Here is a 23,105-nt window from a genome sequence, read left to right as displayed (position 1 = left end):
AACTGGCCAAGCAGGGTCTTGCTGCTTCCTCTGCCCTGGAGCTCTGTCCGCTGACGTCAGTCTTTACTACTGTGAAGCCCTGTGCATCTCCGAAGGAAAGGACAGAGAGGAAAATGCACAGGGTGGGGTAGTAAGTTTCCAGAGACGACCCCGGGCGGAAGGTCCAGAGAAATAAGGTAAAACTGCTCTTCTATTGGTCTCAGAGGTGTGGCTTCCTGTCCTTCATGCCAAGCTGGCTCAGGAATCAGCCAGTGGGAGGGAACCTTTCTCTAACATTTCCCTCTCCAGTCCTCCTCGGGATCTCTCCCAGAGACCGGTACACACACAGCTTCTAGGCAGTGCTTAAGCTTCTGCCACTGTCCCCCAGGGTTCTGCCTGCAGCCCAGTTTTTACCATGCTCACCCACTTTAAGAAGGGGCAACAGCAATAACTATGATCCAATTTGACCGGCTCCTAAGACCCACCACCCTCCTGGACACGGTCCTTATCGTAAAGCCCCTTCTGCACGTCTGAGGAGGCCCCGTGGCAGTTGCGCTAAATGGTGGGATCGCGAGTAACACCCAACGACTCAAGGGGCATCCAGCACGAGTTGCCCATAAACAGTATTACTGACAAAGTACTCCAAAAGCAATGTCTGTCTGCCCTTATCTCTAGCAAAAGGTGATGTTTTGGTCATGAATTTAGCTTTGGTAGCTCCCCGCACCCGTTGTTGGCCCATTGCTTGTCGGGCACTGTAGAATCTCTGTATCCATCATGGCTGACGATCATACTCAAGCATCCTGCGTTGACCGGAGCCACCATCATGTCCCCTGTTTCTGTGCTCACACCCGGAAGCTGACTGGGCACCACACCCCAGGGAAAAAGCATCCACCTCAGAGGGTTGATGAGCCCCACAGCTAGAGGCCACAGGGCAAGCCACCCGTCCCCATGCCCAGGAAGTCCTACAATGTATACAAGAAACGCATTGCCTGGCCTTGAAAGTCCAAGTGTTTTTTAATGAATTTACTAATCAATTAATTTTTTATTGAAAATAAGTCTTGTATCACTCAGTATGTCTGATCATGGTTTTTCTCTCCCCCGTCTTCCCTGAGATGCTCTCCCTCCCTCCCTCCCTCCCTCCCTCCCCCCCTCTTTCTCTCTCATACTCCATTATAGAGGACGAATTTTTCCTAGGCCAGCAGTTATCGGTTTGAGATGGCTTCTTAGCCAGGGATAGATGCTCATGTCCAGTTCTCAGTGCTGGGACTGCATCTGGCTCAGACCTGTGCAGTCTCTGTGCACACTGCCACAGTCTGTGAGTTCATGGGTTCTCAGTCCTATTGTATCTGGACGGCACGGTCCTTGGTGTCTTCTATCCCAACCTTAACAACCTTTCTGCCTCCTCTTCAGAAAAGCTCCAGAGCCCTGAGGGGAGAGGCTTGGTAGAGACACCCTATTCAGGTCTCTGTGTTCCAAAGTCTCTCGATCTCTGCGCGTTGTCTACCTCTGGTCTCTGTGTTTGTTCCCATCTGCTGCAGAAGGAAGCTTCTCTGGTCTATCGGTATAAGAGAATGCCATTGGGAGTCATTTGTGGCTATACCTCTTCAGTAGAACAATCATAGTGTTTGGTTTTCCCCTAGGTCCATAGCCCATCAAGTTTTGGGGTCTTGGCCACCTGAGCAATATTAGACATGTGGTCCATCAATTTATTATCTTTTAAAAGCTTAGTGTTCAGGGGAGATGGATCTGTGGGTGAAATGTTTGCCCCACAAGCACCAGGACCTAAGTTAGGATCCCCATCACCTATATAAAGTCAGAGGTAGTGGCGCATGTGCCTGTAACCTCAGTGTGAGGAGGATCTACCTCAGAGAGGAGTAGATCGCCAGAGTTCGCTGGCCAGCCGACCCAGCCAATGGGTGAGATCCCCCTTTAGTGAGACCCTGTCTCCAAATATAAATGATAGAGGAAAAGTTGGGTGAATCTATGAACTCTTAGAGCCCACCTCCAATGACATTCTTCCTCCAACAAGGCTCCATCCACCCCCTAAAACTTCTACAATGTCCCCAAACAGCCACCAACCAGGGATCAGTGTTCAAATACGGGAGCCTATGGGGGACATTTCCCAGTGCTTCTTATTTTATGTCTGTGGGTGTTTTGTCTATGTGAGATGCTTGCACCTGGTGCCTGGGGAGGGTAGAAGGGAGCATCAGATCTCCCGGAACTGGAGTTACAGATGTTTTGAGCTGCAGTGTGGGTGCAATTGAACCCAGGTCTTCCAGAAGAGCAGCCAGCGCTCTTGACCACTGAGCCATCTCTCCAGCTGTATGGTTTTCCATGGGAAACACCACCACTGCAGCTGTGGTGTGGAAATGATAAGTTGTTGAAGACACGGTTTAGTCCTGGGGTAGAATACAGAGAGGTCCTCATTTGTTTCTCTAGCATCCTCCACATTCAGCCCTCTCGTCTCCTGCCCTGCTCCCAAGCCCCGTCTTCTATCAGAGGCATCAAGGGAAACTTTGAGAGTGTTCTGGAAGCTTGGAAAGAATGTCGTTCTTACGATCTAGCTGCTGCTGGGGCTGATGGAGATTGGCTCTGTGGTTAACGGCTGGCGTTGGCTGTTTTTCCTATACCAAGCTGTGTACCCCAATCTGTCTCAGAAGTTTTGAAAATATTAGTCAGTGCAAAGAAACCAAAGTCCCTCGTGAGCACAGCACTCTCCAGTGTTGGGTGTAAACTGGGGTAACCCCATTCTGCCCTGCACAATTCCAAGCTCTCCTCAAACACATTCTTTACTGGTGGCTTTTCAAGGCAGTATTGTCTGTGTGTTTTGTAAACTGATGGTTCCACGCATCCATGAGACGGATCTGTGTGTGCCATTACCTAGGCTACCACACCTTCATTTTTAATGACTGTCTGACCTGGGCCGAGAGAGACATGCCCTCATCAATTTGTCCTGTGGTTTCTCTCTCCCGCCTCTAATTCTACATCTTCAGCGACTGCCAGGCATTAAAAAGTGCCAAGGGTTAGCCTGTTAAGGCTCTTCATTAAACCAGAAAGGCCGGGCATTTGCAAACCTCCAGACTGTGGGCCAGTGTCCCCATCCTGTCCCTATACAGCAAACAGCAAACTGCCATTCGTCCATCACGCCAAGGACTCTTCCAGGTGACCATCTTCCTTTGGAGGCTGTGCTGCTTTAAAAAGAAAAAAAGACAGAAGAAAATGTTTATAATGTTTGTGAGGCTTGCTGACAAAATGAGACAGAGCCCTTGATTTCTAATCTCCCAGTGCACCGTTCAAAATTCCTCCTAGAGAGCCAGGCAGGAAGCAAAGCGAATCGCTCTGATTGTAAAATTTGCATCCTTTCTTGGCTGGGTACCGTCTTCCCAAAGGACGCCTCACATCACGCTGTAGTTGTTTGTAAAGATCTTTCACCCAGGACAGACCACTTCTCATGATACTGCTGATGTGGTGGCAAGAGAAACACAGAGGGAGAATTAAATAGACTGAGAGTCCCTAGGAAGAAAGAAATGCATTTCAGGGCAGCGGCTGTCAGTCCCCAAACCCTGGATGGATGAACTGGATCAGAGCCCCAGTTAAGTAAATAATAGGGAAAACATCAGCAGTGCAGGAGGGAGCTGAAAGGCGGTTGTTAGCAAGAAGCATTTGTTCAACAGGCTTTTTAGGGAATACAGATAATGAGGTAGGTTCAGCCCTGCACCCCACAGTCAGACACATTTTTTACACTCAAGGAACCAACAATTTTAAGACAGAGAGACAAAGGGTTAGCCTGTCTTTGGAAATGCAGCGATACAGCTTTTACGGTGAGAGTCCTGCTTGATCGGGTTCTCATAAAGCAAAGGGCATAAAGCAAAAGGGTGCCCTTCAGCCTGGTGGTGTGAGGAAGGTGTCCCAGAGAAGGAGAAAAGGAAGACAGGAAGTCGGTGGCCATGCCAGTGAGTCCCTGGGGAGAGTGCACACGCAGGCACCAGGGTATGCAACTATGGAATGATCTAGGTAGGGTCTATCCTTGGACAGAGAGAACTGAAACCCAGCAGGAGGAGCTTTGGCAAGGGAGGCTGTTGAGACTCAGAGAAATAGAGGGAACAAGTGTCCCTGCCCTGGCAGCCACAGGAACAGCTATTGGAGACAGCAAGGGAGGGACTTCTTCAAAGCACTCCCAGCAGACCTGGGGTAAACTCCCAAGTGGACAGGAAGGGGCGGAAGCCAACAGAAGCCTGTGAGCTGTGCCATTCAGTTAGTGTGCTGGACTATCTAAAGGGGGTACTAGCCAGGGGCCTGGGTGTGGGGGTCCGTGAATGGGAAAGGCTAGAAAGATGGGAGGGCTGGAGGATTACAGATGGGGAGCTGTGTGGTGATCCGGGTGGGTCAGCTGAGATCACAGCCAGGCTCCCAGGAGGATCCTGCCTCCCCCAGCAGAGTTCAGAGCAGCCAGGTGGAGAGGAATAGGTGACAAAAGATGAGGATGGCCATCCTATCCTAAACAGAGGAAAGTGACAACAGAGCAGTTACCACAGCACTGCCTGAGGAAAAGACAGAGAGGAGAAAGGCAAGGAACCAAGTCTTTGCTCACTGGGGCAGAGAAGAGCACTGTAAGCAGCACTAGTCAGGTTAGTGTCAGGAACTATCCAGAGAGAGGAGGGGTCTGGAGCAGAGCCCCAGGACACAAGCTGAGAGCACGGCAAGGGGGTCTGTGGCTTCTTCCCCCCTCTAGGGTTGGTCAAGGAAACTGCTCTCCTGAGAGAAGCTAGTTGTCTGGAGTCGAAGACAGTCTTGAGTTCAGTTGGTGAGCCTAGAGGCAGCAGATTCTATCCTCCTGGGAGAAGATTTGGGGAGGGGGAGACCGCGATCTCCCACGGGACTCAGAACTCTTAGGAGACTGACTGGAAACAGGCACAGCCAAAGCGCACAGTTTGGTCAAGGAGGAAGGGGTGCGTAAGTCGGCATGGGTTTGCTTCTGCGTGGTGCTTCCAATGAAAAAGACTCCGGTGCCCGTCTGAGAGAGTCAGTGTCCTTCAGGCAAGGATGAAGCCCCACCCCAGCCCCAAACTGGGGCAATATAAGGCCTGCCTTGCACCTTCCTTTCCAGCCCTTTCCAGGAAAAGATGGGGTAGCTTGATCTAAGGCATTCTCTCCAGACCTTAACCTCCAAGTTTGACCCATGTCCAGATAAAGTCCAAGTGACCAGGACACTGAACACGGTCGTGTGGACATTACCTTCCCAAATACCACTATGCAACTGTCATTCCCATTCTAAGTTTATGAAATGTTTCTATTCATTTGGTGAGGAGTAGATCTGGGACCCTGGGTTTGACATAATCTTGTTTTGTCTTAGCTCTGTTCGCTCCGCAGTGAGTGGCCTTGAAGATCCAAAGTTCTGGCTTTGGCTGGTGCTCACCCACCAGTTGCCCTGTGGGTGGAGGGTCGCGGCTGGTCCCGCGCTGGTGACCGATATGGCCTTCCGCAGGTGCGCCCAGGAGCTGCTGGAGCACGGCGCGACAGTCCAGCTGGAGGGTGGCCCCAACCGAGACACACCGCTACACGTGGCAGCCCAGCGCGGCCTGGACGAACACGCGCAACTCTATCTGGGCTGTGGCGCGCGCGTGGACGCAAGGAACGGCCGCGGAGAGACGGCCCTGAGCGCAGCGTGCGGAGCGGCGGCGCGGAGCCCTGACGAGCACGCGCGCTGCCTGCGCCTGTGCGCGCTCCTCCTGCGCGGCGGCGCAGCGACAGACGTGCGGGACGAGGACGAGCGCAGCCCGCTGCACAAGGCCTGCGGCCACGCGCGCCCCGGCCTGTGCACGCTCCTGCTGCGGAACGGCGCCGACGCGGACGTGCTCGACTACGGTGGCGCGTCCCCGCTGGCGCGCGCCCTGCAGACGGCCACGTGCGCGCCCCCGACAGCGCCGCAGCGCACTGTCCAGGCGCTACTAAATCACGGATCCCGCTCCGTGTGGCCTGATGCCTTCCCCAAGGTAAGGGGACCCCGGGGTAGTTTGGCTGTGCAGACACCGGACCTGCCAAGGCTCACACAATGTGTGTCCAAAGTGGGATGACCCCGGCAGTCGTGGGAGGGTCTGCATTTCTCTGCACCTCCCAGGAGAGGTGGAGGCTGCGGGTCTTGGAACCCTACTTTGAGGAGGACTTAGAATTCTCGTGGTTAGCCAAAAGAAAAATGAAGAGGCTGTACTGTTGATAAATATTCCAGAGTGTCACCTTTCGAAGTAGTCTCCTGGGGAACTCTTGCTTCGGCGATGCCATCACAGCGCCAGCTCCGAGTATTTCAGCAGCTTCGTCTTTTGGTGTAATTTTCAGAAAGATGAAAATGAGTCCCTTGTCACAGCTGGCGTTTGATCCGCAGTGAAGTCACTCAACCTGCTCGGCGCCCTGTTAATGAGAGCACTCTCCACCTTCGCAAAATCCCTCACCCCTGCTGTGCAGTTCACCCATGTGCCCTCTTCTGGTCACCCCAGGGTTGAGGCCTCCACCCCTTGCCCTGGCTGTGCCTTTGCAAACTCTGCTGGGCTCACCTTGTCACTTTCTCCATCTGTGAGGTCATTTATTCATATAAAAGACTCGTGAGGAAAAAGGACAAACAATGCTACCACAATAAAAAATCCCTAGGCAAACGCGGACGAAGTACAATAATGTAGAGGTACGACTATGCCATAATGAAATCATGGAGGGAGGAAAGTTAAAAGGACGTCGAGGGGCTGAGGAGACGGCTCGGTCAGTAAAACGCTTGCAGCAAAGCACAAGAATCCATGTAAACGCCCAGCTTTGGTGGCTCGTGCCTTCAGTCCCAACACTGAAGAGGCAGCGACAGGCGGACCAGGCAGCCTAGTCTAGTCAGCGAGGCCCAATGCATTAGTCAGGATTTGCTAAAGCAGTGATTCTCCACCTTCCTGACTCCGTGACCCTTTAAATACAGTTCCTCATGCTGAGGTGACCCCTAACCATCAAAAAACTTTGGTGCTACTTCATAGTTGTAATTTGCTGTTATGAATCATTATGTAAATATCTGATAGGCAGGACGTCTGATTTGTGACGCCTGTGAAAGGGTTCTTCAAAGGGGTTGTGGCCCACAGGCTGAGAACCACTGCTCTAAAGGAACAGGACTGATAAAGGTACAATAGACATAAACATATATATGTAGTGTATATATGTGTATATATATATACACCACATATATGTGAATATATATGTATGTATATATACAGATATGTGTATGTACATATATATTATACAATATACTATATAAATATGTATATGTACTATAAATACATATATATCCTGCATATATATATGGGGGATTTATTAGATGGTTGAGAGACTGTGGTCCAACAATGGCTGTCTCCAGACAGAAAGACTGAAACTCTAGGAGCTGTCCAGCCCACAAGACTGAATGCTTCAGCCATTCCCGCCTGGTGCTGGAGTCCTGGAGAGTTGCAAGCCTTCAAGTATTCTGTGGGAATCCTGAAGAAGTTGGCCTTGATAGCTGCCTCGGCTATCAAGATGAATTTACCAGTGGGAGTGAGGGCAAGTATGCAGAAACCAAGGTTCCCTTCTTCCATGTCCTTTTATGTGGGCTGACACCAGGAGGTGTGGTCCAGATTTAGGGTGGATCTTCTTGCTTCAAATAATCCGATTAAGAAAACTCCCCACGGGTGCAGCCAGAACCTTGGGGCTTAATTGATTCTGGGTGTGGTCAAGTTGACAATGAAAATTAGCTATCACCTCCATACCCAGGTTCTTGTAAAAGCCCTTATCTCAAAAATAAGGTGGGCAGCTCCTGAGAAATGATACCCAAGGCTGAGCTGCAGCTTCCCCACGCACATGCGCACAAACCCGGACCCATTCATGTAAATAAATCTACGGGACCAAATAGCCTGCACCAAGGCAGCAAACAAAAGGGGCCGCCTCAGACAAGATGAAAGGTGAAGCTAGTCACCCTAATGGGTACTCTGACTTCCAGTCACACATGGTATTCACACATGTGCATACACACACACACACACACACACACACACACACACACAAAACATTCCCAAAGCATTATCTAGAAGAAGAGATTGTCATCCCCAAAAGACTTCATTGAAGGAAATCAAATCGATCATAAAATTTTGGTTCACTTCATTTTAAAAACCTCTCCCATCTCCCAAGATACCTCAATCAAATACAATATAATAAATATACATCTACACGTACCTGTGAACATGTATGCATCCCTGGTACATTTTGAACCACCATCTAGAAAGCCTTTCTCCAAAGATGATCCGAAGGAACAGTTTCCAATGCTCTGAGAGAGTGAGATTTATACATTTCTCTCAAATGACCTTGCACATGGGCATGTTCAGAGTGAAGGAGGCATCTATGGAGAAGGGTCACAGCTCTACTACGTGCCTCTCCTAGACTCTCCTCATAGACAATCACACTGACTCTTTCTTGATACTGTCGCCCAGTGGTGCTCTGTCAACACACAGATTTCAATGTGGCGTGCTCTCCACAGGAAGTACAGCCGTTCTTGTACTCGGGAACATCTCCACATTCAGAGCTTACACCCTAACACTCCCATTCCCAGTAGGACATGTTCAGCTACCAGGGATGTGGACACAAGACTCACACTGACTGCCCTTCAGGTCACATTCTATCTCCATTTAGCCCAGACACTCATTTAGTCATTACTGTAAGGAACCACACAAAGAACAAAGAACAGAGTGGATCTCCCTTGATGGGCTGCAAACAGGAAGTGACTGACAATGGCTTCTATTAAAGGGAGGCGATAGAATGGAGCAGCAGAGAACACAGATCTCTCTCTCTCTCTCTCTCTCTCTCTCTCTCTCTCTCTCTCTCTCTCTCTCTCATTGTAAGAGAGAACTGACCCTTGCAAGTTGTCATCTGACATCCACATACATGCTGGGACAAGTGCATATTCACACACACACACACACACACACACACACACAATGTACTGTACCTCAGTAGTGACTAAAAATAGTCCTTTGTTAACCTTGGTGCCATTTCATTGTGAGGGACCCCCATTAAGGCGTTGGACTTTGAGCCACAGCCCATCCCCCTTCCAGCCTGACCCCTGAGGATAGGGTTTCTAGGGGCAGCACGCACGCTTCTCTGACCTAGGGAGGCAGCACATGGCTCCAAGTTCCCCTCCAGATCTTCAGGTCCTCTGTTCTAGGACATGCCCAGATGCCATGCCAGCCACACGGGGTGTGGTCGGTCATATGATCAGGCTGTCATACCTCAGGATTGGGGGTTGGCCATAGCCATGGGAAGCACCTGACTGCTGGTAGTTGCAAGGATTCTCTCTAGTCAACTTCACACCAATGTGTAAGGAACGGGAGAGTTACTCGAAAAATCTTTATACCAAAAATCATTGCCTACCCTGCACTGGCACAGCACAGATCCCTGCAGGCCTTAGGTCCAGGATCGCCACACGAACGCATGGGACTTCAGTGACTCCAGGGCACAGGTCTGATGCATCGGCCTCTGGGCGTGAGCTCCTGACCCCTTTACACAGACGCCCTTGGACATCTAAAAGTGGCCCCATTTTCCTGAACAGCCTGTAGACGAGTTGCATTTACCCTCATTGAATCCAAGCTCGATGTGCCTCTGAAGGGCTGGCCTTGCCTGGGATAAGCAGACAAAACCCTGGAGTTGGAGAGGCAGCCTATGCCACCGATGCTCACCGTCAGTTTCCCTAGAAGGTGTCTAATCACCTGACTGGGCTCAGCAGCCCCACGGGGTGCACATTCTACACAGAGGCAGAGCAGAGGCAAAGATGCTGCCCAGGTTAGACACCACGGCACCACGGCACCACGGCACCACGGCACCACGGCACCACGGCACCACGGCACCACGGCACCACGGCACCACGGCAGGCAAGCACCAAGCCACCTGGAATGCTGCAGAGCCAGCACGCAGCCCCGTGAGCAGCAGCCGTACTTTAAATAGATGTGAAGAGACACCCATGGAGCACGGAATTACTGAGGCAAAGGGTTTCCGCAGAGAGCGTGTGACATAAATCACAGCTCCCTATGCCCAGACAAAGGCACCGTCATGGCGTCGGTGAGCCTCCTCTGCACCATGCTCACTGTGCCGCTGTGACAACCACGCTCACTGTGACAACCAAGGAGCGCGGGCTTTGGAGCCCCTGTATCCACAATACCAGGCCCTTCTCCCTCGTTCACACCAGAGGTAGGGGTGTTGTCCCCTTCAGGTGCAGGCAGAGGCTGGTAACCAGGCTTCAGTCCTAAAAGCATAAAGGTAAGTCTAGGCTCATAGACTCCCCGGACAGCAAGGAGCCCAAAGCATGCAGGCCCGGCTGTGACTTGGCATTGAAGGCTTTCTTGAATCACTCCTCAAATTCATGGCTCGGAAATGAAGCGCATTTTCCTTTGTCTACCTCTTTCGAGAGCACATTTCGGGTCCACCCCAAAAGAGAATGTTGGGGCCACAGAGAGGCTAGGAGAGCTTTTAAGCCAGGTCACCTCTAGGAGGAACATGAGCTGCCTTTCCCACCCCCTCAGCCTTTGACTCAAACCCTTTCCCCCCCTCGCCCTTCTTCTCTGTGTTGACTTGAGAGCCATTTGAAATGACACAGGACCAAGGGTCAGCTGTGTTTATCCCCTGATGCCACCAACCCTCCCAGAGCCCTTTACATTCTGCTTCTTTCTGTGTCGTGCTTTTTATCTGAACTAACCCTGTGATGACGGAGAGAAAATGAGCTTACCCCCCCCACCCCCGTGCCAGGAGGCGGGAGACAGACACCTGCAAGGGCCACGAGTAACTACGCCTGGGACCTAGCAGTGACATAAGGACTAGGTCAGCCATGAGTTTTCCTCACAGCCTGTGGAGCCTGCTCACAACGCCTCTCATGTGCCCACCCATGTATTCGTTTAACAGCCATGCTAAGGGGCAGGAGAGACGGCTTGGAGGTTAAAAGCACATACTACAGAGGACCTTAGCTTAGCTCCCAGCATCTACATCAGACAGTTCGCAACCTCTTGTGAACTCTAGGACTAGGGGGTATCCAACACCTCTGTTCTCCTCAGACACCTGTACTTATTTGTGTGTGCACACGTTCACATAATTAAAAATAATAATAAAGGGCTGGAGAGATGGCTCAGTGGTTTAGAGCACTGACTGCTCTTCCAGAGATCCTGAGTTCAATTCCCAGCAACCACATGGTGGCTCACAACCCTCTGTAATGAGATACACTGCCCTCTTCTGGTGTGTCTGAAGACAGCGACAGTGTACCTATATATGATAAATAAATCTTTATAAAACAATAATAATAATAATAATAATAATAATAATAATAAGCATGATCAGGAGTCCTGACTGAAGTTCCACTGGAGACAGGAGAACACTGACTTCCGCCCTCACGATCAGCCAGACTTGGGGGTCAGACCGTCATATACACTGAGCCATGCCACAGAAGCACCTGACCTTTGCAAGCGTTAAGTTGGGTCTTGGCCTCAGTTGGCTGTGTGTATTTTTTATTTATTTTTAATTGCTGTGGTAAAGAAGCCAACAGAAACAACTTAAGAAAAGAAAAGTTTGTTTTGTCTCACAATTTGTGGGGGCTTCACAGCATCAGTACAGTGCAGCTGGTCACATGGCACCCACAGTCAGAAAGCAGGAGAGAGTTGGTGCTTAGAGTTCTCCATCATAGTCAGCCCAGGCCCACGGGGGAGCCACCCACATTAAGGATGGGCCCTCCTGTTTTATTTAACCAGATGTGGAAACGCCTTCACAGATTGATTAGTGTTCTAGGTGATTCTAGATCCTGTCAAGTTGACACTCAAAATTAACCATCGCACTGGGGTATCAGAGACCCCTAGCATGCCATGAGCAAACCCAGATCCGAGGACCAAAGCCTAGAGGAGAATATTACGGACAGCAGATGCCCTGGGACAGAGCAAGCAGGGAATGTGTGCCTCGTGAAGGGCCTGGGTCTTTGCCTAAGGACAAGAGAGATCCAGTTCATCGTTTTAAAGCGAAGGGAAGTGACTAACCAAAATCTGTGTGCGGAAACGAATCTTCCTGAGTGTGAAAAAGAAACTGGAGGAGAGAACAGAGAAGACCGGCCATTGTGAAAATTCAGATGAGAGTGAAGACAGAGCAGGAATGCAAAGGTGGGGGTGAGTGGGGAGAATAGAAGATTCCAGAAACATCTGCAGAGTCCAGGCCTTGGCTCACCCCCAGACACTGACGCTGCTGGAACCAGAGTACCCTGGTTTCTTGTTTTGTACCTAATTGCAAAATTAAGTAAGGCGACTTCGGCCGCTGGCTAGTTTCACCAGATTTGGGCAAGAGATTCTCGGTAGAACTGTGGTCAAAATGCAGGCCCCGGTTTCCCTGGCTGCCCGCTGCGCCTGTGTCTCCAGGGGAGGGGGGGGAGCCATCGGGAAGCTGGCTTCTGTTTTCCTACCCTTTTTTTTCTTATTTCTCCATCTACATATAAAGCAATGTGCCTGTGTGATTTTTTTCCCCTTAATTTTCTTTCTGCCGCCTCATTAGCTGAAGAGCGTGCGCTTGGACACTAATGACATCAACGTGTCAGAGTAATGTGGCAGCCGCCTCTCTGCAGACAGCAAGGAGGCAGCGGAGATTTTTAAACTGTGTTGGCGTAGAAATAATGAAGGCAGCCAGCTGCCTGGCAAACGCGAGGGGCACGGTGCTGAGGGGCTGGGGAGGGGCGGGGAGCCCCGGAGAGGTGGAACAGAGGGAGAGACAGAAAATGAATTCCTGGAGACAGGGCAATAAGACTTTGTCACAGTCTGTGACCTCGGGTGGGGGAGGGGCTGGGAGAAGGGGTGGTGCTTGGCTCTAGGGGAGGGCAGCTCTTTTCTACCCTGGATGGGGGGGTCTGTGTAGCACGCAGCCCCTGGGAGGCATTTAACGTTATTTTGTTTTTTGTTTTTGTTTTTGTTTTTTGTTTTTTGTTTTTGTTTGTTTGGTTTTTGGGGGTTTTTTTGTTTTTTTTTGTTTTTGTTTTTTTTTTAGAGAAGGAACAAGTCTGGGGTTGGGGGAGGGAGTAGCATGGCCTCAGAAAACAGAAATTACTAGAGCCCACCTGAGAAGCAGGAGACTGGAGCTGGGGGCTGCTTTTCCCCAGCAGAGAAGAGAGTACAATGAATGAGAGCTGGTGGCCCGGGACTGGAACTGGGGACACCAGAAATATCAACAAGTAAAGAGCACCTCGGACAAGAGACATGACTAGAAGAGTGGGAAGATGTTCCTGGGCCAGAGCCCTTCAGCTGCAGCTCAGTCTGTTCTGTCTGCTTTTCTGAAAATGGCTGAAGCTTGACTCGGTGATGGCCTTGATTGGAAGAAATGGACCAGAAATTCCTACAGTGCAAGAAACGGACCGGATTCTTTCGTTGCAATGAGTGCCATAAGAGGTGGCTCAGTGGGTAAAGGTGCTTGCCAACAACCCCGATGACCTAAATTCAATCCCTGAGAGCAATGTGGCAGCAGGAGAAGAAACCATCTCGGGTTGTCTAGAGACCTCCACACACACACCTGAAGACGTGGGCACGCCATAGTCACAGGGTCAGCGTGATGACTGTTCTAGAAAATGTGCTGGTCCCTGTCTTCTGAAAGATGTCTTTGGAGACAGAAGCAGGAGAAGACAGGAAGGGAAAGAAAGGGGCAGCCTAGGGCTCTGTGGTGGCGTTGTGTATCGGCAGACATCACCAGGAACAGTGGACAGTGAGCTGGGGGGCAACTGGGATGTGGAGTAAAGTACACAGGTAGAAATGGGGAACTTAGTTACGGAGCAGCCTGGGGACTCTCTGAGAAAGAGGGGAACAGCCTTAGCAGACGGACATGTGTCCTATAAGCCACCCTCCGCTCTGCTGACTAGACAAAGAGCAGGACCAAGACTTCCCCGAGTGGTCACAGACGTACACCAGGCTCACCTTTATCAAAAAGAGAATAGAGGAGCGAGGGTGACGGTTCAGTGCTAGGACCACTTGCTCTGCAGTCAAGAGGACCTCAGAACCTACGTAAAAATACCCAGATGTGGCCGCATGCACGCCTATAACCCCAGCATTTGCGAGCCGGGCATCGGAAGAGAAGCAGATCTCAAGACCACCGTGGCTAACCGACCCACACTGCAAGCTTCCGGTTTAGTGAGACACCACATCTCAGGCAATAACTCAGAATTCAACAGAGGAAGACACCAAATGAGCTATGCTGGCTCCTGTGTGCACAGGCACAGACCCAGGTACTCATGTGCATAAACCACACACTCGAGAATAAAACGTCGGCGGACCTCCAGGGTTGGAAACAGCAGGAAAAAAAAGGAAAAGTACAGCATCCAAAGAGTAGAGAAGAAATGTGTCTCCCAGCAGATGATCTAGAAGAAAAGCTGAAAGCCGCTTCTGGGACCTGTGAAGAACAGGCTAAGGGCAGTCAACAGAAAGATCTGATGAAAACATGAAGCAGGCACAGACTAAAGTCAGGGTGCTGTTCATGCTGCCTGTGCATCTTCAGGTCCCCTCCCTGATGCTCCCGGTCTTGGCCTGTATTCTGCGTGGCAGGAGAAAGGGCCCCATATGAGCTGGTCTGTGTCTGGGGTCTCTGTAGATAATTTGAGCATGGAGGGAAAAGAAGGCATTGTCTGCTCCCCTCTTGCTCACCCAATCCACACCACCCGTGTCCTCTCCTGACTCGGCAACGGCTTTCCTGGTCCCAGACCCCACCCAGTTCAGAGCCTCTGCCAGGCAGGCCCTGGCTTGACTTGGTATCAGGCTCTCGGGGATAGTCAGGGTCTCTGCACTCTAATAAAATCACCTTGATCAGTTCAACCCCTGAGGTACATAAAGTGAAAGGAGACCCAGAGAAAGTATTGGGCACAAGGGACAGACTTTAGAGCCAGCCAAATAGATCAGCAGTTCTCAACCTTCCTAACCCTGCGACCCCTCAATACAGTTCTTCAGGTTGTGGTGACCTCCAACCATAAAATTATTTCATTGCTATAACATAGCTGTAATTTTGTTACTGTTATGAATTACAACATAAATATCTAACATGAGCCCCCCAAGATGTTGCAACCTACATATTGAGAACAGCTGCAATAGATAGTCACATTACTTTTTAAGGATTTATTTATTTATTATATATGAGTACACTGTCGCTGTCTTCAGACACACCAGAAGAGGGCATCAGATCCCATTACAGATGGTTGTGAGCCACCACGTAGTTGCTGGGATCTGAACTCAAGACCTTAGAAGAGCAGTCAGTGCTCTTAACCACTGAACCATCTCTTCAGCAGAAGAGCCTAGAATAAGAAAATTGGGAGCCATATTCCAGAGACTTAATAGAAGAAAATTCACTGCACTAAAAAGTCTTAACTTTTAATTCAAGGTTAAATGAGTGTTCTTGACAAGGAAAGGACAGAACATATGGCTAAGACATTGTAGCAAAACTGTTCTTAAAATACACGGGGGAAAAAAATCCTACTAGCTCTCCAATCAGAAAGTATATTATTTCTACTGGTATAAAAGACAAGCTGGATTCAGCAATAGACAATATCAGCAAAAGACAATGAAATATCCTCTGGGTATATTTTTGAGACAAGGTCTCAATGTAGCCAAGCCTGGCCTCAAGTTTACTACATAGCTAAGAATGACCTCTGCTGTGGTGGCACACTTCTGAGGTGCCACCACGCCAGAGCTTTATGTGGCGCTGTGAATTGAAACTGGGGCCTCTTGGATACTAGGCGAGCAGTCTACCAAACTGAGCTACGTCCTAGGACTTCATCAGCGTATTTTATTCAGTTGAAGAAAAGCATTTATTGGGGGTGAAGAAACACATGTCCAGCAGACACAGAGAGAGAAAGAGGCCCTCTGCTCATGAAGCCGAAAAAGCCCTCAACGTATTTTAAAGGAAACATTTTGACACTAAGACTGCTTTCATTGTGACGCCATAAGAAAAGTATTTTCGGATACGAGCAGCTCAGAAGACATACCCTTTGATCCATTTTTATTAAGAACAAAAAAAGTATTTCTATTCCATTATTTTATTCAGCAGATACACATGAGCACCAGTCAGATGCCAGTGAGGTGCTGGGTACTTTGGATAAACGGGCGAGCAGCTCGCTCTCTCTCAGGGATCCTGCAGGGAAAAAAGACGTTGTTAGCCATGAGCATAATAAGGCCAGGGAGATGCTAACCTGAACAACAACCACGGAGAGTATCTCCTTGGATCATGTTGGGTCTCAGGAGATCCCTGAGCACTACAGAGGGAGCACTCCCCACGATGAACTGAGTGAATGCAAACCAGGTGAGGTAGAGAAGGCTTTCAAAAGCAAAAATGAACCGAGACCCAGTGCTCCACACCTGTAATTCTACATTGGGGAAACTGAGGCACAGGATTGTAAGTTGGAGATCAGTCTAGGGTAGCCAGCAAGATCCTATCTCAAAACAAAAGGGGGGAATTAGGAAAATTACACAGGCCGGCAAGAGGCCTCAGCAGATAAAGGCTCTTGCCAACAAGCCTGGCGACCCAAATCCAAACCCTGGGACACATAGAGTAGAAGGAGAAGACGAGCTTCTGGCCAGATGTCCCCTAGCCTCTACCCACATCACTGGCACACTTACGCATACATACAAAATAAATGAATGCAGATTATCTTTAATTTAGAGAATTCCATGTGGTATTTTTAAATGATGCCCCTTGGCCTCAGGGTTAGTAACCGGGACGGTGTCAGATGAAGCTGGACAGGTACTGGGAACTGTCCCTGCCTCAATGTCTTCCGTAAGAGGCTGTGCCCACTAATCTTGGGCCAGCGTGTAACTCTGCAACCCCTTCCCTCAGAACTTCCGGCTTTATCTTACCGTTACAAGGGTTGGCACAATGCTTTGCTTAGATCCTGACAAATTTCATGGACCAGTTTATATACAGTTTTTATGAAAGAAAGGGGCAGAGTGGGGCGTAACCGTGAGTCCAGAGTGGGAAGAAGTTAAGGTTGGTGGCCTTTGAACCAAAACTTGAAGGCAATGAGGAAGTCAGCTGTGTGGAGGTCTGGGGACAAGCAATCCAAACAAGCCGTCAGTCAGACTGGTGCAGCCTTAGCTCCGTGCAGAGTAACAGGGGACCAAGGTAAATGAAGGTGGTCAGGATGATGACTGGCAGGAGCTCTGAGGGATACCTTTGTGGCTTTGGCCATTGGTAATGTCTGCACAGCAATGTCACCCCTGACTGTTTCATAAGATCCCCACCCCCCACTGCTATGATGAAAAGACTAGACAAGGAGGGCAAGTGGGAATGCTAACACGATGACCCACATGAGGGCAGCCGTGGGACTAAGGAAGCGTTCTGATTGAGGGTGGACCTTGAAGGCAGAACTGTGAGTGTTTCTCCCCACAGAATATAGACAATGAGAGATGTGGAAGTCAAAGGCAGCCCCAAGGCTTCCAGTCCGAGAGTTAGAAAGATGGGTGTGCCATCAGCTAAGATGGACCAAGGCCAGACAGCAGTTAGCAGTGTGTGCACCAGGGGGGCTGAGCTCAATGCACCAGGCTAGAAGGAAGCCATTGAATATTCAAGCCCAGAGTCCAAGAGAGTGAAATACTAATAGCCCGGAGAGCAGTGGCGTGGGGATGGTATGGAAAGCCAAGAAAGAGGGTGAGGGACAACAGAGAAGAGACGGGGACTGGAATGAGCAGAGAAACACCTGTCTCTGAAAGAAAGGAAAAGCCATGGAGGTGAGAAAAGAACCCAGGAGAGAGGAGAGTAAGGAAGAAGCACAAGAGGACGAGAAAACAATCAGAAGACAACATTTTCTTCCCCACCCGCATCCCGGGCTGCCATCTTGAATGTGGAGCACTGACAACCACCTCTCTCCGGGAGTCATGGAAAAATGGTCTCTCTGTCTTCTAAGCTCCTCTCAGCACTTACCTCTAAATAAAATCAGTCCTGCTGCTCCTCCACTCAAACACCTCGAACACGCCTGTGCCTGGAGTAGTGGGCGGGGCTTCTCATGGTATGCGTGGGGTTCCTGTTGGTATTCAGTCTAAGCTCCACCCCCACAGCTACCTGGCAGCAGCCAGGTGTGTTCCTCCCCACAGTTGCCTGGCAACAGCCAGTGGTGACTGGCTATAAAGGGGGCGGCTTGTCCCCTTCTCTCCCTCTTGTTCTCTTTGCTCTTCTCTGCTCTTCCCCTTGTCCCTTTCTCTCCCCACCCCACCCTGCTTCCCTCCATATGTCCGTGGCCGGCCTTTCCTCTCTTTTACTCTTCTTCTCTCATTAAACCTCGAACCATGTTGGCTTGGTGTGCCTTGTCCGGGTGCGAGCCAAGATTTAAACCAACACTGGTCCTAACATTTAAACCCTAACAATTCCTCAGTCTTGCCCTGCCCATGACCCTTCATACCTCTTCACTCAATTTCTCTAAAATGGAGATGGTGTACCAAGAAGTGAAAATGCGCTAAAAACCGTAGCAGAAATTGAAAACACAGCATGAGTACCTGCGACTAAGTACCCTGTACTATGACAACGTCGAAGGCATGCGTTGGCACCCGCTGCTGGCACTGCAGTTCAGCAGCAAGGCCTTTCCCTGGCATTAGGCTGGATTTGAGTTCTAAGGAAACTTTAAAAAATTATTCTGTCTTGTTAATCCCAATGATTGTCTACTTTTGAAATTCTTCCCAATAACTAAGAGGATTGAAATTTAAGATTTGGGGACTAGAGAGATGTCTCAGGGGTTAAGAGTTCTGGCTGCTCTTCCAGGGGTCCCAGGTTCAAGTCCTAGCTACATGCTGACTCAAAGCTGCCTGTAACTCAAGTTCCAGGATATCTGACACTCTCACATGACATGGATGCAAGCAAAACACCAATTTATATGAAATAAATAAATAAATTTTTTTAAAAAGAAGAGGGGGCTGGAGAGATGGCTCAGAGGTAAAGAGCACTGACTGCTCTTCCCGAGGTCCTGAGTTCAATTCCCAGCAACTACATGGTGGCTCACAACCATCTGTAATGGGATCCGATGCCCTCTTCTGGTGTGTCTGAAGACAGCAACAGTGTGCTTGTACACATAAAATAATAAATAAATCTTTTGAAGAAGAGGAGGAGGAAGAGGAAAAAGAGGAGGAAGAGGAAACAAAGCCAGGCATGAAGACACATAACTAGATGCTACCTTCAAAATCAAACATAACAAACAAAAAAAAAAGGAATAAAGTGATTATACCAACTATCAATATTGTTGACATAAAACATAAGATAAGGGCTGGAGTGATGGCTCAGCGGTTAAGAGCACTGACTGCTCCTCCAGAGGTCCTGAGTTCAATTCCCAGCAACCACATGGCGGCTCACAACCATCTGTAATGGGATCTGATGCCCTCTTCTAGTGTGTCTGAAGACAGCTACAGTGTACTCATACATAAAATAAATAAATTTTAAAAAAGATGATAGCCAATGTAATAAGATAAAAAATAATAATATTAATATCAAAGATGAAAAAACATTGGCTGCAAAAATGCTGATCTGCCCAGAAAATAGTGCTTACTATTCTTCAAAAGGACCCAGGTTCGGTTCCCAACACCCACATTGGACTCCTCACAATCCCTTGTAACTCCCGCTCCAGGTGATACGATGCTCTCTTCTGGCTTCCTCACACCACAGGGAGCACAGAGCCTCATGCAAGCACACATATACCTAGGTAAAAATTAATCTCCTTTTTTTTTTTTTTTTTGAGACAGGGTCTCACTATGTAGCCTTGGCTGTCCCAGCACTCACTAGGTCAACCAAGCTGACAAACCTCACAGAGATCTGCCTCCTTCTGCCTCCCAAGTATCTGGGATTAGAGACATGCGCCACCACACCAGGCTGAAATATGCACACACTCCCACACAGCTACACAGGCACACTGCTAAATAAAACTAGATCTTTAAGAGTCGATAAAGTCTCATGGGGATTGTGAAGTCAAGTGTAAGGGGCCAGGTGGGAAGTCAACAATAGTAAAGCAGATCCTGTCCCCAACCCCTGCCACTCTTTCTTTCCTGTCACTAAAAAAAAAAACTGAGGTGAGAAATGTGGGCCACAATCCTCAGGCCATACTGCCTGCAGAACTGCTTTCTTTGCTCTGACAGCTCTGCAGAGGCAGGGGTCTGCCTCCTGTCAGCATCCCCCAGTCCACTTCTGACTGTTTAGCCCCAGCCCTGAGTGCACAGGTAGCCATCCAGAACGTGTGGGCTTCCTGGAAGAGCCACTGGCTCCTGGTCCTGGTGAGTCAGCTCACTGACAATGCTTGTGTTCTGGAACTGTCACTCTGGGTGGTTTGCCTTGGGCCTTTGAGGTCACAGGGCCAGGGAGTAGCAGACATGAATGCAGGATCATGTCTTCAGTGCAAGCCTTTCTCCCCTTGGACCCTAAGCCCCTCACCCTGCATTGTGCCTCCCATTTCCCCCAGGTGCTGAGGACATGTGCGCCGGTGCCCGCTGTCATTGAAGTTCTGTTCAACTCCTACACTCAGCTCCGAGTGTCCGAGTCCTGGCGGGAGGCCATCCCTGAAGAAGTATACCAGGTAAGGTGTCGCCTCCCTCCTTTTCTCTGATGCTACAAAGAGAGAAGTCCTTTCTCACTTCTCTGGAGTTTGGCACTCAAACCCAGTATCTTAGTTAGGGTTTCTGTTGCTATGACAAAACTCCATGACCACGAAGCAAGTTGGGGAGGAAAGGGTGTATTCAACTTATACTACCTACTGCATTGCTGTTCATGGCCAAAATAAAGTCAGGACAGGAACTCACACAGGGCAGGACCCTGCAGGCTGGAGCTGTTGCAGAGGCTATGGAGGGATGCTGCTCACTGCCTTGCTCCCCATGGCTTGCTCTGCCTGTTTTCCTTTTTTTTTTTTTTTTTTTTTTTTTTCGGAGCTGGGGACCGAACCCAGGGCCTTGTGCTTGCTAGGCAAGCGCTCTACCACTGAGCTAAATCCCAAACCCCTCTGCCTGTTTTCTTAAAGAACCCGGGACACCAGCCCAGGGATGGCACTGCTCGCAATGGGCTGAGCCCTCCCCCATTGATCACTAATTGACAAAATGCCTTACAGCTGGATCTCATGGAGGTGTTTCCTCAATTGAGAGCCCTTCCTTTCTGATGACTCTAACTTGTGTCAAGTTGACATAAACCAATCAGTACACCCAGGAAGTAAAATATCTGAAGAAGGAAGACAGGAAAGTTGAGGGGAACGGTTGGTGATCTGTGGGCACTGGCTCTATAGAGTCAACCAACCGTAGGTCAAAATATGGGAGGTAAACTGGAAGGATGCAAACCTTCGTCATTGTTTATTATTAATAATCACAGCATATAACAATGGAGTCAACCAACCGTAGGTCAAAATATGGGAGGTAAAATGGAAGGATGCAGACCTTCGTCATTTATTATTATTAAACATCACAGCATATGACAATCCTACGTGGCATTTACATTGTTGTAATCTAGAGAGACTGAGAGAAAACAGGAGGATTGGATGTTTCGCACAAACACGAGGCCGCAGTACAAAAGAGACTTACCCACCTGTGAATTTTGGTATCCTGAGGTCTCGGAACCTCTGTTGACACCAAGAGACCAGGGTGAAATGCTATTGAACACGAAGAACCAACAGTCACACCATGACAGCTTGAAGAATACTGGGGCTCAGGGGGCCAGCATGCAAGAAAGGAGTCATAGAAGATACAGGTTCTGGCTCCTTTCCAAGGCATGCACCCCTGGCCCTGCATAGGAACTGCAGATTACGACATGTGACCAGCAGTCCTGGACATGTGACCAGCAGTCCTGGACATGTGACCAGCAGTACTGTGAGCACTACATCCACACATGACCGCATCCAAAAGTGGCTCCAAGACGGGAGGGAGAAAACACTCCCTTACAGAACCTCCCAGAGACCATCCCCTGGGGTCTTACTACCCGTGTTAGTGAACACCTTACAAAGCCTTGAGCTGCCCCAAGCCTGCTGCCACACAGAGACAGGGTGCCCGGCCTGATTCAGATTGATGGGGTCACTTCCAGAGCTGCAGGGCTGCCATGCTAAGGGCAGGACAGAAGGGGTTGATAGAAATCAGCCCCAAACCATGTCTCTCTGATCCATTATGAGCTTTACTTTGGAAAAGCCTGTCACCCCTCTGAATGGAGGCCAGGTCTCAAGGGGCAGTCCTCTGCTGTGTCTCCCTGGCGCTGCCGGTGAGCCACAGATGGCGTGGACCACCAGTGGTCCTGCCAGGAAGAATGTTAGTTCCAGACACCGCCTCACTCTCCCTCCCCTTTCTCTCTAGATGCACAAGCCTTTCTACAGGTCTCTCTTCGCCTTGGCACACACCCCTCGCTGCCTGCAACACTTTTGCCGCTGTGCCATCCGAAAACTCTTTGGCAAGGAGTGCATTCACCTTGTGCCCCAGCTACCGTTACCCGAGACCCTGCAAAATTACCTGCTTTTGGAGCCAGAAGGTGTTTTGCGTTGAAACCACTTGGGGCCCAGCTTCTCCATCTTCGCCCTTCTGCAGAGGCTCTGTGTGAGAGACAGCACCCTGGTATGGGGGTGCCTATCCACCTCCTTCCATCTCCCAAGTAACCAGGAAAAGCACAGGTGCACAAGCCTCAAGTACACCTTAACATGGAATTGGTAACTGTTAACTGCAGCTGGCGAACACTGGCTGCTCTTGCAGAGGACCTGGGTTCGATTCCCAGCACTGGTTGTGCACAATCATTCATACCTCCAACTCCAGAGGTTCCAGAGACCTCTCTGGGCATTTCATGTACATATATGCATGCAGGCAAAACCTTCATGAAATCAGGTAAATAAATGTTATGTTTTATATGAAACCTTCTGTCTCTTGGCTGTCTGTGAGGGACACACAGTTAGTGGCACAGAGGCTACTGTCAGAAAGTACCCTAAATCAAAGTCAGACTGAGAGATAATGAGTGGTTTCCAAGGTGTACTTCCTGCTCCCGTGGGTCAGCAGCATGGGGACTTCCTCCCTGGGCTATAGTCTCTTGGGCTTACAGAAGAGGCTCCTGTCCCTCCTGGAGCCAAGCCACTTGGAGGGGAACGATGCCCAGACCATAGCAGAGCCCCTGCTAGG

At 49.7% G+C, this 23,105-nt stretch overlaps 1 protein-coding gene across 2 annotated transcripts in view; it reads left to right on the top strand.

Moving 5' to 3' along the window:
• The window catches only part of Asb18 (ankyrin repeat and SOCS box containing 18), a 62,574-nt gene extending 39,729 nt beyond the window's left edge, over positions 1-22,845 (top strand). For both annotated transcript variants that reach the window (XM_032899615.1, XM_032899613.1), the window contains 3 exons: positions 5,465-5,972; positions 20,438-20,551; positions 22,299-22,845. In XM_032899615.1, the coding sequence (XP_032755506.1) occupies positions 5,465-5,972; positions 20,438-20,551; positions 22,299-22,484 (808 nt within the window). In that variant the 3' untranslated portion in view covers positions 22,485-22,845. The remainder of the gene's footprint in view (positions 1-5,464; positions 5,973-20,437; positions 20,552-22,298) is intronic.
• The last annotated feature ends 260 nt before the right edge of the window (positions 22,846-23,105 follow it).

This window comes from Rattus rattus, chromosome 4, assembly GCF_011064425.1.
Source record: "Rattus rattus isolate New Zealand chromosome 4, Rrattus_CSIRO_v1, whole genome shotgun sequence".
In the NCBI taxonomy this organism is placed as follows: domain Eukaryota; kingdom Metazoa; phylum Chordata; class Mammalia; order Rodentia; family Muridae; genus Rattus; species Rattus rattus.
Note: the sequence above shows the minus strand (reverse complement) of the source record. Positions and strands in the feature narration are given on the sequence as shown.